This window comes from Hyperolius riggenbachi, chromosome 1, assembly GCF_040937935.1.
Source record: "Hyperolius riggenbachi isolate aHypRig1 chromosome 1, aHypRig1.pri, whole genome shotgun sequence".
In the NCBI taxonomy this organism is placed as follows: Eukaryota; Metazoa; Chordata; class Amphibia; order Anura; family Hyperoliidae; genus Hyperolius; species Hyperolius riggenbachi.
The window spans coordinates 493,645,258-493,665,065 of record NC_090646.1 but is presented as its reverse complement, the minus strand read 5'-3'; the positions used below and the strand labels follow the sequence as shown (position 1 = coordinate 493,665,065).

The following is a 19,808-nucleotide window of genomic DNA, read 5'->3' as shown; positions in this document are numbered from 1 at the left end:
GGCATTTTGGCATTTCCCTCTCCCCAGTCTTCCTCCAGACTCTGGCACCTTGATTTCCGAATGACATGCAAAACCCCCTTTCATCTTTTTCAAAAAAGTACTTTGGACCACTGAGCAACAGTCCAGTGCTGCTTCTCTGTAGCCCAGGTCAGGCGCTTCTGCCGCTGTTTCTGGTTCAAAAGTGGCTTGACCTGGGGAATGCGGCACCTGTAGCCCATTTCCTGCACACGCCTGTACACGGTGGCTCTGGATGTTTCTACTCCTGACTCAGTCCACTGCTTATGCAGGTCCCCAAGGTCTGGGAACAGCCTATTCGTTCAGAAATTTCTTTCTGTGTCTTACCCTCTTGCTTGAGGGTGTCAATGATGGCCTTCTGGACAGCAGTCAGGTCGGCAGTATTAGCCATGATTGCGGTTTTGAGTAATGAACCAGGCTGGGAGTTTTTAAAAGCCTCAGGAATCTTTTGCAGGTGTTTAGAGTTAATTAGTTGATTCAGATGATTAGGTTAATAGCTCGTTTAGAGAACCTTTTCATGAGATGCTAATTTTTTGAGATAGGAATTTTGGGTTTTCATGAGCTGTATGCCAAAATCATCAATATTAAAACAATAAAAGGCTTGACCTACTTCAGTTGTGTGTAATGAATCTAAAATATATGAAAGTCTAATGTTTATTAGTACATTACAGAAAATAATGAACTTTATCACAATATGCTAATTTTTTGAGGAGGACCTGTACTTTATTACATACGAATATGCATGTTATGCGTTGGAAAAATATGAAGGCATTAAAGTATGACGCAGTTAATTTGGGAGCCAGCGGGGGTGGAGGGGGTGTCACACAGACTGCAATGTCAACCGGGGGTTCGGGTAATTTTGGCATGGGTGGCCCCCACTAACGGTAGTAGGCGGTACAAATATTGGCAGAGGGAGTTTTAAGTGGCAAAGTTGGTGCAGATATCTATGAAGATTTCTGTGCAGGGGTAGGTTAGTGAGAAGAAAATGAGTTACTGATGTGATTAGTTTACTGATATTACCCACTGCTCGGTAGCAGAATATCAGTATTCTAGTGATATTCTCCTGGCAGCGATTCCTGGCACCAAAATCACATCGGCACCTTTTTGTACAGTACCATGAAGTCCATGGTGGGATAGATTATCTTCTCCTGAGTGTCCAGATGCTGTTTTTTGTCCTCATGGTTCCTCCTGTTCCCCAACCCTCTAAGTATTCAAATGGCTCCCTCTGTTGAATACTTTTCTGGAAGTTCCCCCAAGGGACACCATACGATTCAGAAATGGGCAGGTGCAAGTTCTGAACCACGCGTGCACAGCGAAAGTAAGCGCTCGTCCATGAGTGCTTCAATTCACAGCCCATATGCAGTTCAGAACCAATCTGCACCATTTGGAGGAACATTCAGGAGGCTGAGGAGATGGGAGGATTGCGGGGACAACTAGCAGCATGTGGAGGCTCAGGAGGAGGTAATCTAGCCCACCATGGGCTGCATTCAATCATTCTTCCCCGATTCAGGGGTAATAAATGTGAACATAACCTACACTATACCCTCCTGAATCCAATAACAAGCACACTAGACAAAATATAAACAGGAAACGCGTGAAGTCAGTACTATGATTTCCTAGTCAACATCCTTGAGGCTAAACAACATTGGGAAAAGCATTCTTATGGTGAACGTGGCTCAGATTTACAGCATAGTAAACAATGCAAGTTCAGCAAAAAAAAAACCTATAAAATATCTGTAAATCAGACAGCGTATCAGTGGCCCACTGTTGCATGGAAGAAACTGACAGGAAGAAGGGAAAGAGAAACAGACAGTCAGACAATGGTTTACACCGTATAGCTGATCTATCCCTTCAGAGAACTGAGCATTTAGCTTGAAACGTAATTCCACTTTTGTTAAATACTTTGCTATGACACTTATTAATGCTACTTTAATTTTGTAACTTTATTTTTTATTAACCTCCTGAGCGTTATGCCGCTCAGGAGGTTTTGCAGTCTCAGAGTCCCCAGGATTAATCTAATATATTGAATTGCTGCAAAAGGTTTAGCTAGCACTAGGCTAGCTAGTATAAGTGTCCGGCACCCCCCGATCCAGTCGCTTATACATTACCCAGCCTGGTTCCCGCGATCGGAGCAGCCTCCTCACACAACCCTGGTCTTCTCTATGGGGAGGATCGTGACTGCACACAACATCATGTATGATCCTCCCCATATAGAAGACCAGAGATGTGCCGAGAGGCTGCGGCAATCGCTGGAACCAGGCCGGGTAATGTATAAGCGGCTAGATCAGGGGGATCAGGGGTGATTGGGAGGTGCTGTCCACCTATACTAGTTAGCCTAGTGCTAGCTAAACCTTTTGCAGCCCTTCAATCTATTAGATTAATTCTGGGGGACTCCTGAGGCTAGCGAGCGGCATGTCCGACACAGTGTCGGACATACCGCTCAAGAGGTTAAGTATTATACATTTTCATTTTTGCTACTATGGATTGCCTATAATGGCCTGAAACAAATCTGGGGGTTCTCCAACGCACAAAAATGTACAAAAATACGCACAAAAATGTACTAGACTGCCCACAACTTCCTGTATGAGTAATTAGCCGCACAGAGCAAAAAGCAATGCAACTCTGGACTACAGAAATAATCAGCAAACTGACACACCCATCAGGCATTTTACTGTTAAAAACTCTGTGAGGTTACATTTTTCCTCTGCTCACATATAAGAGGTAGGATTGCAGAAAATAAATTTTCACACTGCTAGTAATGACAATCTTTGAACTGGCAGGATTGCTTCTGTAATTTCATGTTAAATCTAAAAGTCAAATGCTGCAATGACAGACTTCATCTTAAGGTGGGGCTATAATTTACATCACACTCAAGTGTTCAGTCTTACAAGAACAAGTGGGCTGCAAAAGATAAAAACAACTGATTAGAGTCACAAGAAGTGAGAATTTCTGAGTTAGGTCCATGTGACATGGGCAACTCGAGTCCCACATAAATGTCAAACCACAATGATCATTCATGGCTGTTTTGGGAGAACAGTCAGCCCTGCAGCCAATGACAGTCATGCGGGATTAGCCAACATGCATGTACTGTCCTGTAGGTGGAAGTGGAAGGAGAAGTAGGAGGCTTCCCATTTTGTGTGGAGGCAAAGCAGTCGACCCAAAATATCCAGCCTAACTAACTGCTTATTAACAATATTATAAGACATATAAATAGTGGCCCTGGGCTGTGGAGTCGGTACAAAAATCATCCGACTCCTCAGTTTATGAAACCTCCGACTCCAGGTACCCAAAATGGCTCAGACTGACTCCTCGACTCCGATTTCTTAGTCTAAAAATTAGTCTAATACTTAACAGGGCTGTGGATTTGGTACAAAAATCATCTGACTCCGACTCCTTAGTTTATGAAACCGCCGACTCGGACTCCAGGTAACCAGTTGCTCAGACTCCTTAACTTCACAGCTCTGCTTGTAGCTGCTACTTGCACACTGGGCAGCTCCTTACAGCCACAATTTGTATGTGTTCCCCTGGTGAAACCCAAACTTCTCCGGCGCCTGTTTTTTTGTGGTGAATGTGGCTGAGTATTACTGGGCTTGAGGGGGGATGGGGGGGGGGGGAATACGTTTAGGCATAGGTGGAGGGTATTTCAAAGTTAAGTAATGGCAAGAGGAGGGGGTGGCAGAGTTTAGGCGTCAATAAGGAGGCTGGTTGGGGAGGGGTGGCAAACCCAAGCACTTAAGGTGCCAGAATTTGGAACATGGTCATATAGTTTATTTAAAATTTAATGTGAGGGGGGCTCCGGTGGGCACCGCAAAAGCATCGGGTGCATTACCTAAATGTGGCACCTGCGAAGAAGTGCTATTTTGTATGGTATGGCAGCGTGCTCTCATCTGCAGTAAAAGTAAGGTGGCAATGCAAAGCAGCCTCTGTCGCTGGCAACTACTACCGCTAACAAAATATTCGCAGCATGTAGAGATTAGTCGCAGCATCCAGCGATAAATAATAGTGACTACTTGCAGTGTCAAAGCTGCCTGTACAACATGGCTTAAATCTGAAGAAAACTTAAAGGGCTATTTTTATTTAGCTTTGATTGACCTTTACAGCATTTTTACCTCAACTTACTTTCTTTCCACGATGCCAAGAGGAGCACTTTGTTTCTCCTGGCAGGAAGGAAGATGATCGACAACCGTGTCCAACCATCTCACTACTCTTCATTAGAGACTAGCAAGTAAGCAGTTACAGTCAATAGCATAAATCCAGTGTGAACTTGTTTTCTTCCCAGGTCACACCCGTCAGGAAGATGAGATTTCTGTACTGACGTAACCCACATTTGCTTTGTCATAAATTAATAAATGAAGTGAAGCCCAAGCATGTAACCGTAACGACCCAGGAGCTACGGCTCTCCATTCCTCAAGGGAACACAGAAAGAATCGCTTTTGTTTAGTGAGCAAGCTGCATCTGCCAAGCCCAAATCACATGCAGCCCTGTGTCTGGCACACACAATATTGTGATAAAGATTTTATGGTTTCCTTTCAAACCTGGAAAGAAAGGGGCAGGGGAAACAAGGTTTAAGGGAATTCCTGTAGTGAAAAACTCTCAAACTGAAAACACCCAGGTAGCGCTGGTCAGCAGCAGCTTTTCTTTATATTTTTTTTCTGAAGAAACTATTTCATTTTCATACACATGTGGTATTAATTTGCCATGTGTCAACATGGAGCCTAATAAATGACACCCAGGTGCAGCCACTCAATAACTGTGCGCCTTAAAAAAATGAATCTATCGTTTAATAAAAGTATTTGATGATTCCTAATCCTTTGGCTTTCAGATACTCACTCTCCTTTTAAGCCTGTCTCTTTCCTTCAAGGTCAAGGTGTCCGCTTTAGCAATAACAGGCACTATGTTCACTTTTCCATGAAGAGCCTTCATAAATTCTACATCCAATGGCTTCAGTCTGATAAAAAAAATGAAAGAAAGAAAGAAAGAAAGAAAGAAAGAAAGAAAGAAAGAAAGAAAGAAAGAAAGAAAGAAAGAAAGAAAGAAAGAAAGAAAGAAAGAAAGAAAGAAAGAAAGAAAGAAAGAAAGAAAGAAAGAAAAGGCGTATTAAGATGCAAAAAAAAGCAGATACGAAACACACACACCCCATTATTTCTTTCTTTTTATCAACAAGAGAAACATGCAGTTTCTAGAGCTTAACCTGCAATACCAACAACAAAATGTACAACACTATACAAAACTATTCTCCAACAAAACTCCCCCAAAGCGGATAAAGCTCCAGCCACACAATGCAAAGCAATCAAACATGAGACACTAAGGGCTAAAACCCACTAGGGCGATTTTGGCAACATTTTTGGATCGCTGGCAATTCCCCAAAACACTTTGCCAATGAAAAGTATGTGTGGTGGTGGGGGGGACCCACTAGTGCAATTGTGATTAGGGGTAATCAAAAATCGCAAGACATTTGCGCTCAATGCTAAATATATGAGCGCTTTTTCTAAACGATTTAGCAGAGCTTTGGGGGGCCGATAGCGATTCCGTTTGAACAAAAAACTTTATAATGCTCACTAGGTGTCCGGATTTCCTGCTTCCGTCCGTAGCCCAGCCCCCTAAAGGAAGAGGTCACAGGCGCTTCACTGATTGGTCATAGAGAAATACCCATGACCTCTTCCTTTAGGGGGCGGGGCTATGGACAGAAGTTGGGAAACGTAATTATAATTATTTTTTTTTTTTTTTAAACGACCGAATCACTAATGGAAAGCGTTGTACAGTTAAATGTATGTCGCTTCTAAGTGTCGGGTAATCGCAAGCGCAATCGCACTAGGAATCGCACCAGGAATCGCTGCACTCAGCGCTGCATCGATTCCCAGTGGGTTCCAGGCCTTCAGCTGTGTACAGACGTGGCTATTGTTAGCCAAAAAATTGTGAAACTTTGGCCAAAAATCTACAACCAGGCAGTGATAATTCTAACCAGTGTATGGTGGCCACGATAGATCTGGGGTGTGGGTCATCTTGGCCTCACCCAACCTGCTCCCCCTTACCCTTAAGGTGGTCATACACTTATAGATTTGCAGCAGATTCAACCATCAGATAGATTTCTGGCAGATGCCTGTCAAGTCCAATCTGACAGGAATCTATTGAAAATCGATCTAAATGCATTATTGGACCATTAGATCCAATGCAACTCTATGGGCCATCGATCTGCTGCCAGCAGCAGACCGACCTAGATTTTCCATCCTGTTAGATAGATAAAATCGATCAAAATCGGCGACAAATCGATCAAATAGGGAATTTGAAAGAATCAATTTCTGATCGATTCTATAGAATCGATCGATGGCTAAAATCGACCTCTTTATAGCTGTGATTTACATTACAGTCTACAGTATGCCTTGTGTATCCATGTCTGTCCTACTACTATTACTGCAACCTCACCACTGGAACCCATAGCAAGCACTGCAGAGCACTCCCATTTCCCACACACAGCTGACCTGAACCATGTGAATAGCAGAAACCTACCCATGTCCAAACGGCGAGATGAAGTAGAAGCAGCAGTGCACGCGATTATCAATGATGTGCCGTCTGTTCAGACCACTTTCATCGTGGAGGTAGCGCTCAAACTGGTTATCTATATACTGAATTATTGTTTTGAAACTACAAGTGGAAAAAATACAATTGTCAGCATCATTGACTAATTAAAAAGAAGAAAAACAACTCATTTAGATTTTTTAAAACATTTCCTTAGGCCTAAGACACACTGCACTTTTTGATCCACTGACTTGTATAAAAATCTAAATTTTGTCCATTGACTTGTATAAAAATCAAACATTATCAAAAAAAATCATGATAATGGCAACTTTGCCACATTTTTTTATGCATGTCAACGGGAGCATTTAAAAAAATGCAAATGCAGCAATAATGGATCAAAAAGCGCTCTGCAGTGTGTCTCAAGTCTTATTCACCACAAGCTTAAAGGGAACCGGAAGCAAGTAAAATTATTTAAAATAAATACATGACGTAGCTGCAAATGAATATTACATACTAAGCTCTTCATCAGTTCCTCTCAAAAGTTTATCTTCTTACAGTGATCCCTTCCAGTTCTGACAATATATTGTCAGAACTCAAAATATACCAGTTGCTGTCAGTTATATATCAGCAGCTGTCAGTTATAACTGAATGTGTAAGGTAATGTCCATGTTTCCCTATGGCTCAAGTGGGCGATATTACAGTGTAACAGTGTGTTACCCAGGAAGCTGTTATGGGGTAATCGCCATTTTCAAAATGGAGGAGGGAGAATTCCATTGATCACAGTAAACAAATGGGATGCAGGAGAGGAGAAAGAGATTGATGAGCAGACTGCATGGGAGGCAAGTATGACCTGTGTATGGTTATTTTGACTTTTTATTTTCAGTTCAGGTTCTCTTTAAGTTCAGTGCATCAGTTAACCTCCTTAGCGGTTTACCCGACACTGTGTCGGGCATACTGCTCTGTGGCCCCAGGAGTCCCCCATAATAAATTTGTTGTCACAAATGACTGTAAACCCTATAGCTAGCACTAGGCTAGCTAGTACAAGTGTCAGGCACCCGCCGTTCCCCTGCGATCCTCGCCCTCCCCCCCTCCCCCCCCGATCCCCTGTTTATACATCACCCCCCCTGGATCCAGCGATCGCGCAGCCTCCCTGCACTGCTCCGGTCTCTCTATGGGGAGGATCGGGTTTGCGCATGACGTCATGATGTCAGCGACGTCATGTGCGATCCTCCCCATAGTGAAGACCGGAGCTGTCCGGGACTGGCGGGCACAAAATGGCAAAACCTCCTGAGCGGTGTAATGCTCAGGAAGTTACGTTTCATTATTCTGCTTTATCGACCAATGATACTGCACTGAACAATACTCTTTTCTGTAGAACACACTTACGGTAGAAGGTCTGTTTTGCTGTTCCCCAGCTTCTTATGCTGCAGGTATAATGAAGTGCACATGATACGTCTTTATTTTGATGGAAAAACATTTGCAGTCCTGGTATGACAGATAGTGAGGCTTATTGGGACCCAGTCTGAGCTGCAGGCGGTGTGTATTAGAATGCAATAAAATGGCCACACTGTGTAATAGAAAACTCAGTGCTGAATAAGGCTGAGAGCCAGCTGTGCTAACAGATGATCATCCCTCTCCTACCACAATATCACAAGCATTCCAACTCAGGAAATGAGACAGCTCAGGACTGCTAAGGCTTCCTGATGAAAATCCATACATTGTGTAGTAAACAGAACCCCGCTTAAGGCACACATAAAGCCATGATAATAAAACTATGTGACCCAGAGTGAATACTTACATAAATATTTTTGTCTGTTGAGAACAAGGGCCAGGGTTGGCCATAGACACTGGATGAGAGCTGCTCATACAGGCATGGACCAACCTCTGAGTGATCTTTTACTTTAATGCAGTATGAATGATAGTACGTGTGTATGTACGGAGGAGAGATTGGCCTAATGTTAGGAGGAAACATTAATGATGGAATAAAACACAAATTTAACCCACTTGATTACAATTGCTGCACACATAGATCAACACAAGTCTTCAGTCATTTAAAGGACCGCTATTATGAAAAATTGTAACATTTAAAATACATGTGTATGTATATGTCCAAGATGTGCATTTGTTCCAGATTAAAATGCATTCTAAATTACTTTTTTTCCTATGTTGCTGTCTATTACAGTAGGCAGTAAAAATCTAGCAGAACTAGGTTTTGGACTAGTCCATCTCCTCAGGAGGGAATTGATAGGGTTTTCTTTAGTTTCATAAGCAGTCCATCTGTAAAAAGTAGTGTGTAAACAAGAACAAATGGTGGCTGTTTCCTTTATTTAGATCCTTTCCATAGAGTGTTTTTCTAAAGAATAAAGTAAATACGGAGAACCCCACACGAGCAGATGGATTAATCCAAAACTTGTCAGATACAGTTAGAGACAAAGGAGAAAAGTAGTTACTGTATATAGTCACATATAAGCCGACCCGTGTATAAGCCGAGGTACCCACGTTCCCCTTAGAAACCAGGAAAAAAAAGTGATTGACCCACATATAAGCACCCCCCCCCCAGAATAGCCCACTCCACAGTAGCCAGATGTGCCCCCAGTAGTACAAGTCAGCCACCCCTCCCCATAGCCAGATGTGCCACAAGGATGATATTTGTGTCTCAAGATGCCACTAGATGGATGGTGGAGCAGGGGTCATAAATATGAGACCGCAAATGCCACACAGGAAGAATCCCCAAACATTGCACCACTGACACTTTGCTTGCACGCTCCTCTCCACAAGCCAGGGGACACAGGTAGTCTTGAGCAGCGCACTCTGCACACCATGTGGATTAGGGGCACGGACACAGCTGGGAGCCAGCTGGTAAGAGCAGGATCACTAGTGCAAGATCCTTGCGCTCCTCTGACCTTAACAAAGCCTGCTCCACCATCCATTCTGCTCAACTCACTCGCATATAAGCCGAGGGGGTAACTTTTCAGCACATTTTTTGGGCTGAAAAATTAGGCTTATACATGAGTATATACAGTAGTAGTGCATTTTACACTAGGTAAAACATACTTCTTATAACCATATATTATAAATTGTGCAATTGTTTTAAACATCCTTACAGGTAATTTGTTGTGGGCAAATGAGTGAGATGTCATTATGGAATTCCTTGTAGAAGTTCTACTTGTCTGGCTGCTATGCAGACACTATGCTTGTAATACTTTGTAAATCAAGGACCCAACAACACGATGTGGGTCAGGTGTTGTGACTAATTTAACTCCAGGCATGTGGTTCAAAAACTACAGAGGCCAAAACCGCAAAGCCAGGTTTTGAGGGAACAAAGATGGTTTCCTTCAAAACGTCTTGCATGTCAATTTGAAGGCACACTCATCTTGCATTTTACTTTGGGAACTTTTTGAGATGACTGTGCTTGTATAAAAACATTAAAACAAGATAGGTTGAAATAATGTATGCCATAATCCTTGATTAAGCAGTGAGTCTCAACATGAGATACACACAGCCCAAGACATACATCAGCACCTGCCCAGAGGTACATTACACACCATGAACAATATAAAGACAGAGGCGCCTGGTGCATCTTTGAGGGTATACTGTTTATACTACCCCTTTCATTGTCTGAAGAAGCAGGACTTTACCTGTGAAACGCGTTGCAGCAGTCTGTGGAGTATCTAATAAATGTATGTCTTTTTAAAATTGACAGTTAATGTGTCTGCTTTAAGGAGGTTAGTCCACCGCTACCTTCCAAGCCATTTTTAACCTTTTTAGCATGTTTTATTCTTTTGGCGCCTCTGTTCACCATACAGAAATGAACAATATCGTGGATTTTACCGTGCAGTTGCCAATGATTTAGTTATAATCTGTTTGCTCACAGTTCAGATCCACACGCTCTAAGAAAAAAAAGCCAACATGGTATCTTGAGAAAATGACTGGCAACATACTGTCCAATTCAATGTGGTTGAAAAGTATTGGAATTGCACTGCACAGGAATACGACTGCACTGCACAGGAATATATGCTGTAACATACTCACATGTTAGGGCCCTTTTCCACTGAAAACTGCAAAATGCTATTGCAACCATATGCAAATTTGTGCTGTGCACTTCCATGCGCTTTTTTTTATAGTGGGTTTGCAGATTTCAATTCATCTCACGCAATGGAAACCTAAAGGCAAATCACACCAATATGCAGCAAGCTGCATTTTTAAAAACACACAGAAACTAAACACAGTAAAGAGGCACAGCGATATACATGATTTTGCCAGTGTCTTTGCGACTTGCAAAACGCATGAGATCCAAAAAGTCGATCGAAGCACCTTCAGTGGAAAAGGGACCTTACATTATGAACAAGTCCTTATTGCTCTGAATGTAACTAGAATTTAGGGAGGTTTACAAAAACTATGGAGCCATCTGTCGGTGAGCAGAATCAAGTCAGGACTTGGCAAGCTGCTGTCTGATATGCATTGTACATGATCCAAGCTATACAAGGACAGCAAGTTCAAATTACAGCAAAAGGAAGAGAATCTACTACTAGATAAGTATAACAGAGAAAGGAAATCGTATCACAAGCCCATTTATTTCCGTTGCAAATTCAGGTTAAAGATCAGCAGCAGAAAAATAATTACATAAGACAAAATTAAATGACACTTTGTGCATCTCTCAAAATAAAGAATGCTTCTTCTGGGTCTATAATGTGGTAACACAAATAGATTACTGTATGATCTTATAAAACATCAATCTGCAAGACAAATGTAACAAACTGTGATTTAATTATGTAGCAAACGGCCACCAAGCTACCATCTGATCACAACGCATTAAAGCTGGGGTCCCCAAACTTTTGTGGTTTAATGATATTTAAAAAACTTTACATTGAATCTAAGTATTGATTTCACCCAATCATGCCTGGAGGAGAACTCCCAGCATCAGCCATTCAGTCATGCAGGGCCTGAAGAACGTCTTTGTGCACCCGACAGTGAAGCATACCCAGATGACAACCTGCCCTCCAGTTGGACAGAAGTGTTACCTGATGCAGAATTAGATTGGAAGCCAGCAAATTACTGCTCACTGGTTTCTACAGTATGTGGATGGGTGATGCCAGCACGGCTATTCTATATGCTGGCTTCCAATATTTAAAGGTGCAGTGGGCCACATCTAAAAGTTATAAATCTTGTGTTTGGAGGCAAGTGAAAATGCCTTGGGGGGCCGCATTCAACCTGTGGGCCATAGTTTGAGGACCACTGCATTAAAGTGAATGTCAACTGAACAAAAGAAAAAAAAAAAAGGCTTTGGTTCGTATAGAGCTTTCCCGTTTCTCTCAAGGTCTCCTCATTCCAGCAATGTCATCCTTGTTAGCAGTATTCGACTGATTGGTTGAATACTGCTCTGTGTCGCCACAGGAGTCTTCAGAAGCCACCGGAGCCCGAGTGCTCCTGAAGACATCACATTGGTAGTATTGTCTCGCACTCACTAATGGATCAAACACATAGTCTTTAAGGGGAGTGCGACAGCTGAATAGAGGGATGACACACTCTATGCAGTATTCAACAAGGAAGAAAGCTGGCACATCCAAAATCAATCTTTATTGGTTCCATGTAAAAATACGGCCAACATTTCAGAGACGCGTAGGACCCCTTTATCAAGGCAATGCTTTGCTCTGAGACAAAGATCTGTCTGCTGCTGTGCAAAAGTTCCTGCATAGGAAGTTGGGAGTCTGGCTCCTCTAACACTCGCTGACAGCGATGTGCATTCAATGGGATGCTGCTGATCCCACTGAATGCACATCGCTGTCAGCGAGTGTTAGAGGAGCCAAACTCCCAACTTCCTATGCAGCAACTTTTGCACAGCAGCAGACAGATCTTTGCCTCAGAGCAAATAATTGCCTTGATAAAGGCTTCTCCGAAACTATAGAAATTAGAGGGCGCTGCTCTTAATTGCTTAAATATAACTTAGGATGGAGTATTCCAATTCTGGAAATATTACCCAACCAGTCCAATTACCTTTAAACTGGTATAGCCTCACTTCCTCCTGCTGCTACCTATAAAGGCTTCTCCGAAACGTTGGCCATATTTTTACATGGAACCAATAAACATGGATTTTGGATGTGCCAGCTTTCTTCCTTGTTGAATGCTCCTGAAGACCGGCAGCTCCATACTGCACCTACACTAGCATGCTCTCTCATGCTGTACGGAGCCACTCATCTTCCGAAGCACTCAGGCTCTCGAAGCTTCCTGCAATGGGGGATTGAAATTAGGTGACAGTGCTGGAACGCGGGTACCCTGAGAGGAACAGGAAGGCTCTATAGGACCCAGAGCCTTCCCTCTTCACAGGTAAGTATCTGGGGTTTTTTTTTCAGCTGACAGCTTTAAAATCAATCTCTCTCTCTCTCTCTCTCTCTCTCTCTCTCCTTCCCTTCCTCCATCCTACCACTAGAGTGTTTTCTCTGCCAAAGAGCCCACCTACAGTGCTGCCAATAATTATTCATACCCCTGGCAAATTTTGGCTTAAAGTTACTTTTATTCAACCAGCAAGTAATTTTTTTGACAGGAAATCACATAGATGTCTCCTTAAAGAGAATAAGACGATGTACTCGAGTCATTATTGTGGAGGAAAAAAAAAACATTTCTAAGCTTTTATTTACATTTGAGCAAAAAGTGTGAAGTCCAAAATTATTCTTACCCTTCTCAATAATCAATAGAAAAGCCTTTATTAGCTATTACAGCAATCAAATTCTTCCTATAATAGCAGACCAGCTTTCTGCATGTCTCCACAGGAATTTTTGCTCATTCATCTATCTTTAGCAACGAGGTACAAATCTTTCAGGTTGGAGGGTCTGCCATCACCCTGATCTTTAGCTCCCTCCACAGATTCTCAATTGGAATCCAGTCAGGACTCTGCCTAAACAGACATACTGTCATTAAGTTACATTAGTTATATTAAATAAAATAGATATATAATATAATCTCTTACCCACCCAGTTTTAAAAGAACAGGCAAATGTTTGTGATTTCATGAGGGCAGCCATCTTTTTGGTTGAAAGGAGGTGACCGGGAGCATGGGACACAGTTCCAACTGTCCTGTGTCCTAAACACCCTTCCCCTTTGCTAGGCAACGAGAACAACATCATCAGAAATCCCATCATGCTTTGCACAGGATCAGGGGATAAAAGCCCAGGCAGTTTTCTTGGATGGGGCGGAGCTTAGCTAAAAATGCAGCTAAAAATGAGACTAAGGTAAGAAAAACAAAGTTCTGATGCTGTGAAAGTGTTAAACAAACACCAAGCCTTTTCAGTGCTGCTGAGTAGATTTTTAGTCTGGAGGTTCACTTTAATGGTGTTGTCCGCTAACAATTTCTTCACCACTTTTGCTGTGTGTTTTGGGTCCTTGTCATGCTGAAATGTCCACTGGTGCACAAAGCCGAGTTTCTCTGCAGACTGCCTGATGTTGTTGAGAATCCTTATGTATTGCTCTTTTTTCATGGCGCCGTTTACTGTGATTAGGTTCCCTGTTCCATTGGCTGAAACCAATGTTAATTACCTGGTAACATCCTTTTTAGTAACCTCCAGGACAGGTCCACCACGAGAACGACAGGCTCCTCCCAGGAACAGGTAACGTCCAGATAGAGTACTCTATAAATCTTTGTCCAACCCCTCGATCACCAGTCAATTCCAAGTACTGTTCACCTGCAACAAAAGGGTTTTAATATCCATACAGCATATACATATACATTTCAATCCTTATATATACATCTAATCCTTAATCGGGTGGGTTACGGACCTGTCCTGGAGGTTACTAAAAAGGATGTTACCAGGTAATTAACATTGGTTTTTCCTTTAACCTCCAGGACAGGTCCACCACGAGAAGATGAGCAAGAATCTTACCAATTTAGGGTGGGCTGACTGCCTGCAGAACTTTCCTTCCAAATGATTGCTGTCTTGCAGACATCAGGTCTATTCTGTAGTGTCTAGAGAAGGTGCTTAAACTTGACCACGTAGCTGCTCTGCAGATCTCTTCTGGCGTAGCACCCGCTCTGTAAGCCCATGAAGTGGCAGCTGCTCTAGCTGAATCGGCTCTAACTGTACCTAGTACCGTATTCCCTGTAATCTTATAGGCTTCTTCTATGCATAATTGTATCCATTTAGCTATAGATCTTTTCGACATTTTACCTCCTCTTGTAGCACCTGAAGTGTTGATTAGCAAGGCTCTAGAGTCTCTAAACTCCGCTACCCTTTCTAAATAGCATATAAGACATCTTCTTACATCTAACCCCGGCTCCTCTTCAAATGATGGTAATACAATCTCTTGGGATCTATGAAAATTTGTAGTAACCTTAGGTAGAAATTCATCACAGGTTTTCAGTATTACTTCATCTTTTAGGATTATACAAACAGGCTCATCGCAACTCAACATGACTAAAACAGAAATTGTGATTTTTCCGCCATTGCTATCTACACCCCCACCAATTGCAACCATAACAGTAGACAACACCCCAATAACCTCAACCACTAAGGCCCGCTGCTTGGGGGTTATACTGGACTCAGAGCTCTCCTTTAAACCTCACATTGCCTCATTAACCACCACCTGCTATTTCCAGCTCAAAAATATATTCCGTATCCGTCCCTTCCTCACACAAGAGGCCACCAAAATGCTTGTTCATGCCTTAATCATCTCCCGCCTAGACTACTGCAACACCCTGCTCTGTGGCCTACCAAAAAACAGGCTAGCTCCTCTCCAATCCCTTCTAAATTCAGCGGCCCGCCTCATTCACCTTTCCACACGCTCTTCCGATGCAGCCCCACTGTGCCACTCTCTCCACTGGTTACCCATTACCCAGAGGATCCAGTTTAAACTCCTGACTCTAACATACAAAGCCCTCCACAAGTTGTCTCCTCCATACATCTCCTCACTAATCTCAAGATATTGTCCCTCCCGCAACCTTCGCTCCTCCCAAGAAATTCTCCTGGCCTCTAAGTTGATCACCTCCTCTCATGCTCGCATCCAGGACTTTACACGAGCATCAGCCCTTATCTGGAACTCTATTCCACAGCCTGTACGTCATGCTCCAAACCTGGACATCTTCAAACGCACTCTTAAAACACACCTTTTCAGACAAGCTTATAACATTCTATACCCTTATTTACTTGTCTGTCACAATGTAATGAGAGGCAAAGAATCACTGCCTCATCCATCCTCCACCCCCTTACCTATTGTGTCCCCCACTACCCATTAGATTGTAAGCTCGCAAGGGCAGGGTCATCCTCCTAATGTTTACTGTTCTTGTAACAATATTTGTGCTGCTTGGAACTCTGCTGTACATTTGTTAGTTGTATCTATGTTCCCCTTGTCGTCTTATTGTGCTTTGTAAAGCGCTGCGGAATATGTTGGCGCTATATAAATAAAAAATAATCGCAACATAGGGCCTCTAACTCGCTCACCCGTCTAGCCGATGTAATAGCTATGAGAAACACCATCTTCATTGTTAGAAGTTTGAAGGGAATTTCTGATATGGGTTCAAAAGGCTCTTTCTTTAGTACCTTCAAAACTAAGGATAAATGCCAACTGGGAACTCTTCTATTCAACCTAGGCTTTTTTCTCTCCACTGATTTGAAAAATTGAATGATAAGGGGGTCCCTTGCTAACCTTACATCCAAAAAGGTAGATATTGCTGCTACCTGTACCTTTAAAGTACTTAATGAAATATTTTTCTCTACACCCTACTGTAGAAATTCTAAAACCGTTGGTACTAATTCACCCTTGAACCCTGACTCTTCCTGCCACATATTGAAGGTTTTCCAATATTTAAGGTATATCTTCCTTGTTACCTTCTTCCTACAGTCTAACAAGGTTCTGATAACCCTCTCTGAAACTCCCTTTCTCCTTAAAGGGGACCTCTCAGAAGCCAGGCTGACAGGTTTAGATTTGGTATAAAGCTTCCAGTTCCTCCTGACCCCTGAGCTAGTATTTCCCTGTCCGGAATTCTCACTGGACCTTCCAGCCTCATTTTTAGTGGCAGTGGATACCAGCTTCTTCCTGGCCAATCCGGGACTACCATAATTACGACTGTCTTGGTCTTTGATAACTTTTGTAAAACTCGAGGAATCAGTTGTATTGGTGGAAACGCATAACCCTTGTCGAATATCCAGCTTTGACTGAGCGCATCCACTGCTTCTGCTCCCTCGTTTGGCCTGTAAACGGAAACCTTTTCATAAATCCCTTTGACAAACAACTTTCTGTCTGGGTATTTCCACTGACTCAGTATGGTACTTTTTGTAGATCTGTGTATAGGGAAAGTTAATGATTCCTTTGGCTCCATCCCCTGATACAACCTATCATGCATCGATATTTCTTCAGATTTCTTGGATTCAATATTTAAAGTCTTATTAATAGCCAAGATCAGCTGTTCCGTCTCATCCGCCGGAAACCTAAACCTAGAGATCTTTTTAACCTCCGTCTGGCTGTCAATACTTTTAGCAGAAGAGTCTGATTCATCATCATTATCTTCCTCTTCACCCTCCATATCCTCTTCTTCAGAGGAAGATATCATATTTCTCTTTGTACTTTTACTCTTATGTTTTATAGGTTGAGACTCTGCACCTGGTGTCTCTACGGCCTGTATTGTTATACTTGTACCCGGAACTACTGCCTCTGTTGCTGGGGGATAGCAGAGGCAAATACCTCTTTTAAAGATTTAATTGTGTCTGCCATTTCCTTTTTTACAGCTGACATTAATTCCTCCTTTAAACCCCCTGATTGTTCTTGTATTAACTTTACTAATCAAGGCTGACAAAACTGCTTATTATAATTATGGGCCATCTTTGCATCACAGAGCAGGCACCGCCTCCTTGGCTTTGTCGGCTCACTAGGCTCCGGGCCCTATAACAACAATCAGATAACAAACACAATGTCATTCATTTTCTCAAACTAAAAGGAAGAAACACCCTGGTGCCCATATATCAAGAGTGATAGTAACTTTTACCAGGGAGAGCAGGAACATTAAGAGATCTATCATATACACAATTGCATCAGATTTCCATCTCTATATATATATCTCAGCATATAGTATTCATAATTGCCCATATACAAATGATTTCCATATCATTATACACATATACATATCTATGTGGCAATACTATAGCAATATCCATATGAATAATCTGTACCAGCATACTATCTATGCATAGCTTTTACAGACCTCAGATCAGACGCTAAGCAGGCTGTTTAACGTTATACTGTATAGTCTCATAGTTACATAACAGACCTCAGTACAGACGCGGCCCAGGCGTACAGCTCATACCATATAGGTCACCAAGCCTCCGCCACGCTTAACTTTCCTGGCTCCTGCTTAGCGTCCATCCCGCTCCGTTCAGCACACAAACTGGCAAACCATGCGGGCTTCCGGCGTCTCTTCACCCACGCGACCGGAAGTGACGCAACGTAAGGGCGGAAATAAGTCACACGTACGCCTCTACTGAGGGCAATCAGCTGCCTACCCTCTGGAGGCCCGCATGACTTCCCGTGTCACTTCCGGCGTGCCATTAGCCTCCGCTCTAGGGGAATCATGGACGCCGCGCGTGTCCTCCGGATCCGCCGCAACTTGGGCAGCCAGGACAGCCATGGGAGAAGGTAGTCTTCCTTTTTCTCCCCTCCGGACCACAACACCTCTCCAGGCAGGTCCACCATTCGCTGCCAACCGGGTCCCAAACACACCTGGTCTGACGGACCGGCGAGCGACAAGAGCACTCATTGTTCGCTGGAACAGGAAACGTCAACTGGTGATCGAGGGGTTGGACAAAGATTTATAGAGTACTCTATCTGGACGTTTCCTGTTCCTGGGAGGAGCCTGTCGTTCTCGTGGTGGACCTGTCCTGGAGGTTAAAGGAAAAAAACAGGCCCAAAGCAATAGGTTCCCACCACCATGTTTGACAGTGGGGATGGTGCTCTTTGGATGTAAGGCTTCTCATTATTTTCGCCAAAAAAAGGAAACATTGTGACCAAACAATTCAATTTTTGTTTCATCTGACCATAACACAGAAGTACCTTCTTTGTCCAGATGAGCATTTGCAAAAGCCAAGCGAGCTTTTGTGTGCCTTATCTGGAGAAGTGGTGGCCTCCTTGGTCTGCATCCGTGGAACCCAGCAGTGTCCAGTGTCCGTTGGATTGTCTGGCTTGAGACATTGCCACCAGCAGAGCCCAGATTCACCAGGATGGTCATCCTTTTCACCTCTCTTACTATCCTCCTGGCCAGCACAAGTGTCACTTTTGGCTTCTGACCACGACCTCTGAGATTTTCCACGGTGCAGAACATCTTGTATTTTTTAATAATACTTTGAACTGTAGCCACTGCAACTTGAAAACATTTATAAATGGCCTTGTAGGCCTTTCCTGACTTGTGAGCAGACCCAATGCGCAGCTGCAGGTTCTCACTGAGCTGCTTTGTCTTATGGTGGCCATACATGGTACAATAAAAACGTTTGATTATCCCGTTTATTCGATCTAAATGATCGAATCGAATGAAAGTTGAAAATATTTTTTTTTCGATCAAGAAATTCGAACGATTATCCCGTTTTTTCGAGAAAAATCAGATCGGACATGCTGGAAAAATCTTTATATTCGATCTAACAGAATAATCGAACTAAATTAGCTAATCGAAAAAAAATGAAAAATTGTACCATGTATGACCACCCTTAGCCATGACTATCCACAAACCAACTGCAGAGAGATGCTGTTTTCACCTGTTGAATTGATTAAAACAGCTGTTCCCAATTAATCAGGGTAATTAGGATGCTTTAGAACAGCTTGCACTATTTGGAATGGTATAGAACTTTGGATTTTCCCACAGACTGTGACAGTTTGTGAAGGGTATGAATAATTTTGGACTGGACACTTTTTGCTCAAATGTAAATAAAAGCGGAGACATGTTTTTTTCCACAATAATGCCTCCACTGTCTTATCTTTTGGGAGACACTTATGTTATTTCCCATCAAAAAATTACTTGCTGGTTGAATAAAAGTAACTTTAAGTAACATTTGTCAGGGTATGAATAATTATGGGCAGCACTATACCTCCATACTTGCAAGTCTTTCCTTGCATGCAAATGTATCATTTACTGTAGCATAGCTGTACCTTCCCAGTTCAGATACAGCAACACACAAGGTGCTAACAACACCTTGGCAGTGTGTACAGCTGTTCTTCAGGGAATTGTTCTTTTCCTTACAACAATGGAAGTAATCTTTCAGGTATAACAGACATTACAGTCACACTTTATCTAGAAATTCTGTTGTTTTG

The 19,808-nt window shown here is 42.7% G+C and overlaps 1 protein-coding gene across 2 annotated transcripts in view; it reads right to left on the bottom strand.

Annotated features, from left to right (window-relative positions):
* The window catches only part of LOC137522986 (septin-2A), a 186,784-nt gene that overhangs the window by 101,647 nt on the left and 65,329 nt on the right, over nt 1–19,808 (bottom strand). For both annotated transcript variants that reach the window (XM_068243170.1, XM_068243163.1), the window contains 2 exons: nt 6,523–6,657; nt 4,846–4,963 (listed from right to left, as the gene is read on the bottom strand). In XM_068243170.1, the coding sequence (XP_068099271.1) occupies nt 4,846–4,963; nt 6,523–6,657 (253 nt within the window). The remainder of the gene's footprint in view (nt 1–4,845; nt 4,964–6,522; nt 6,658–19,808) is intronic.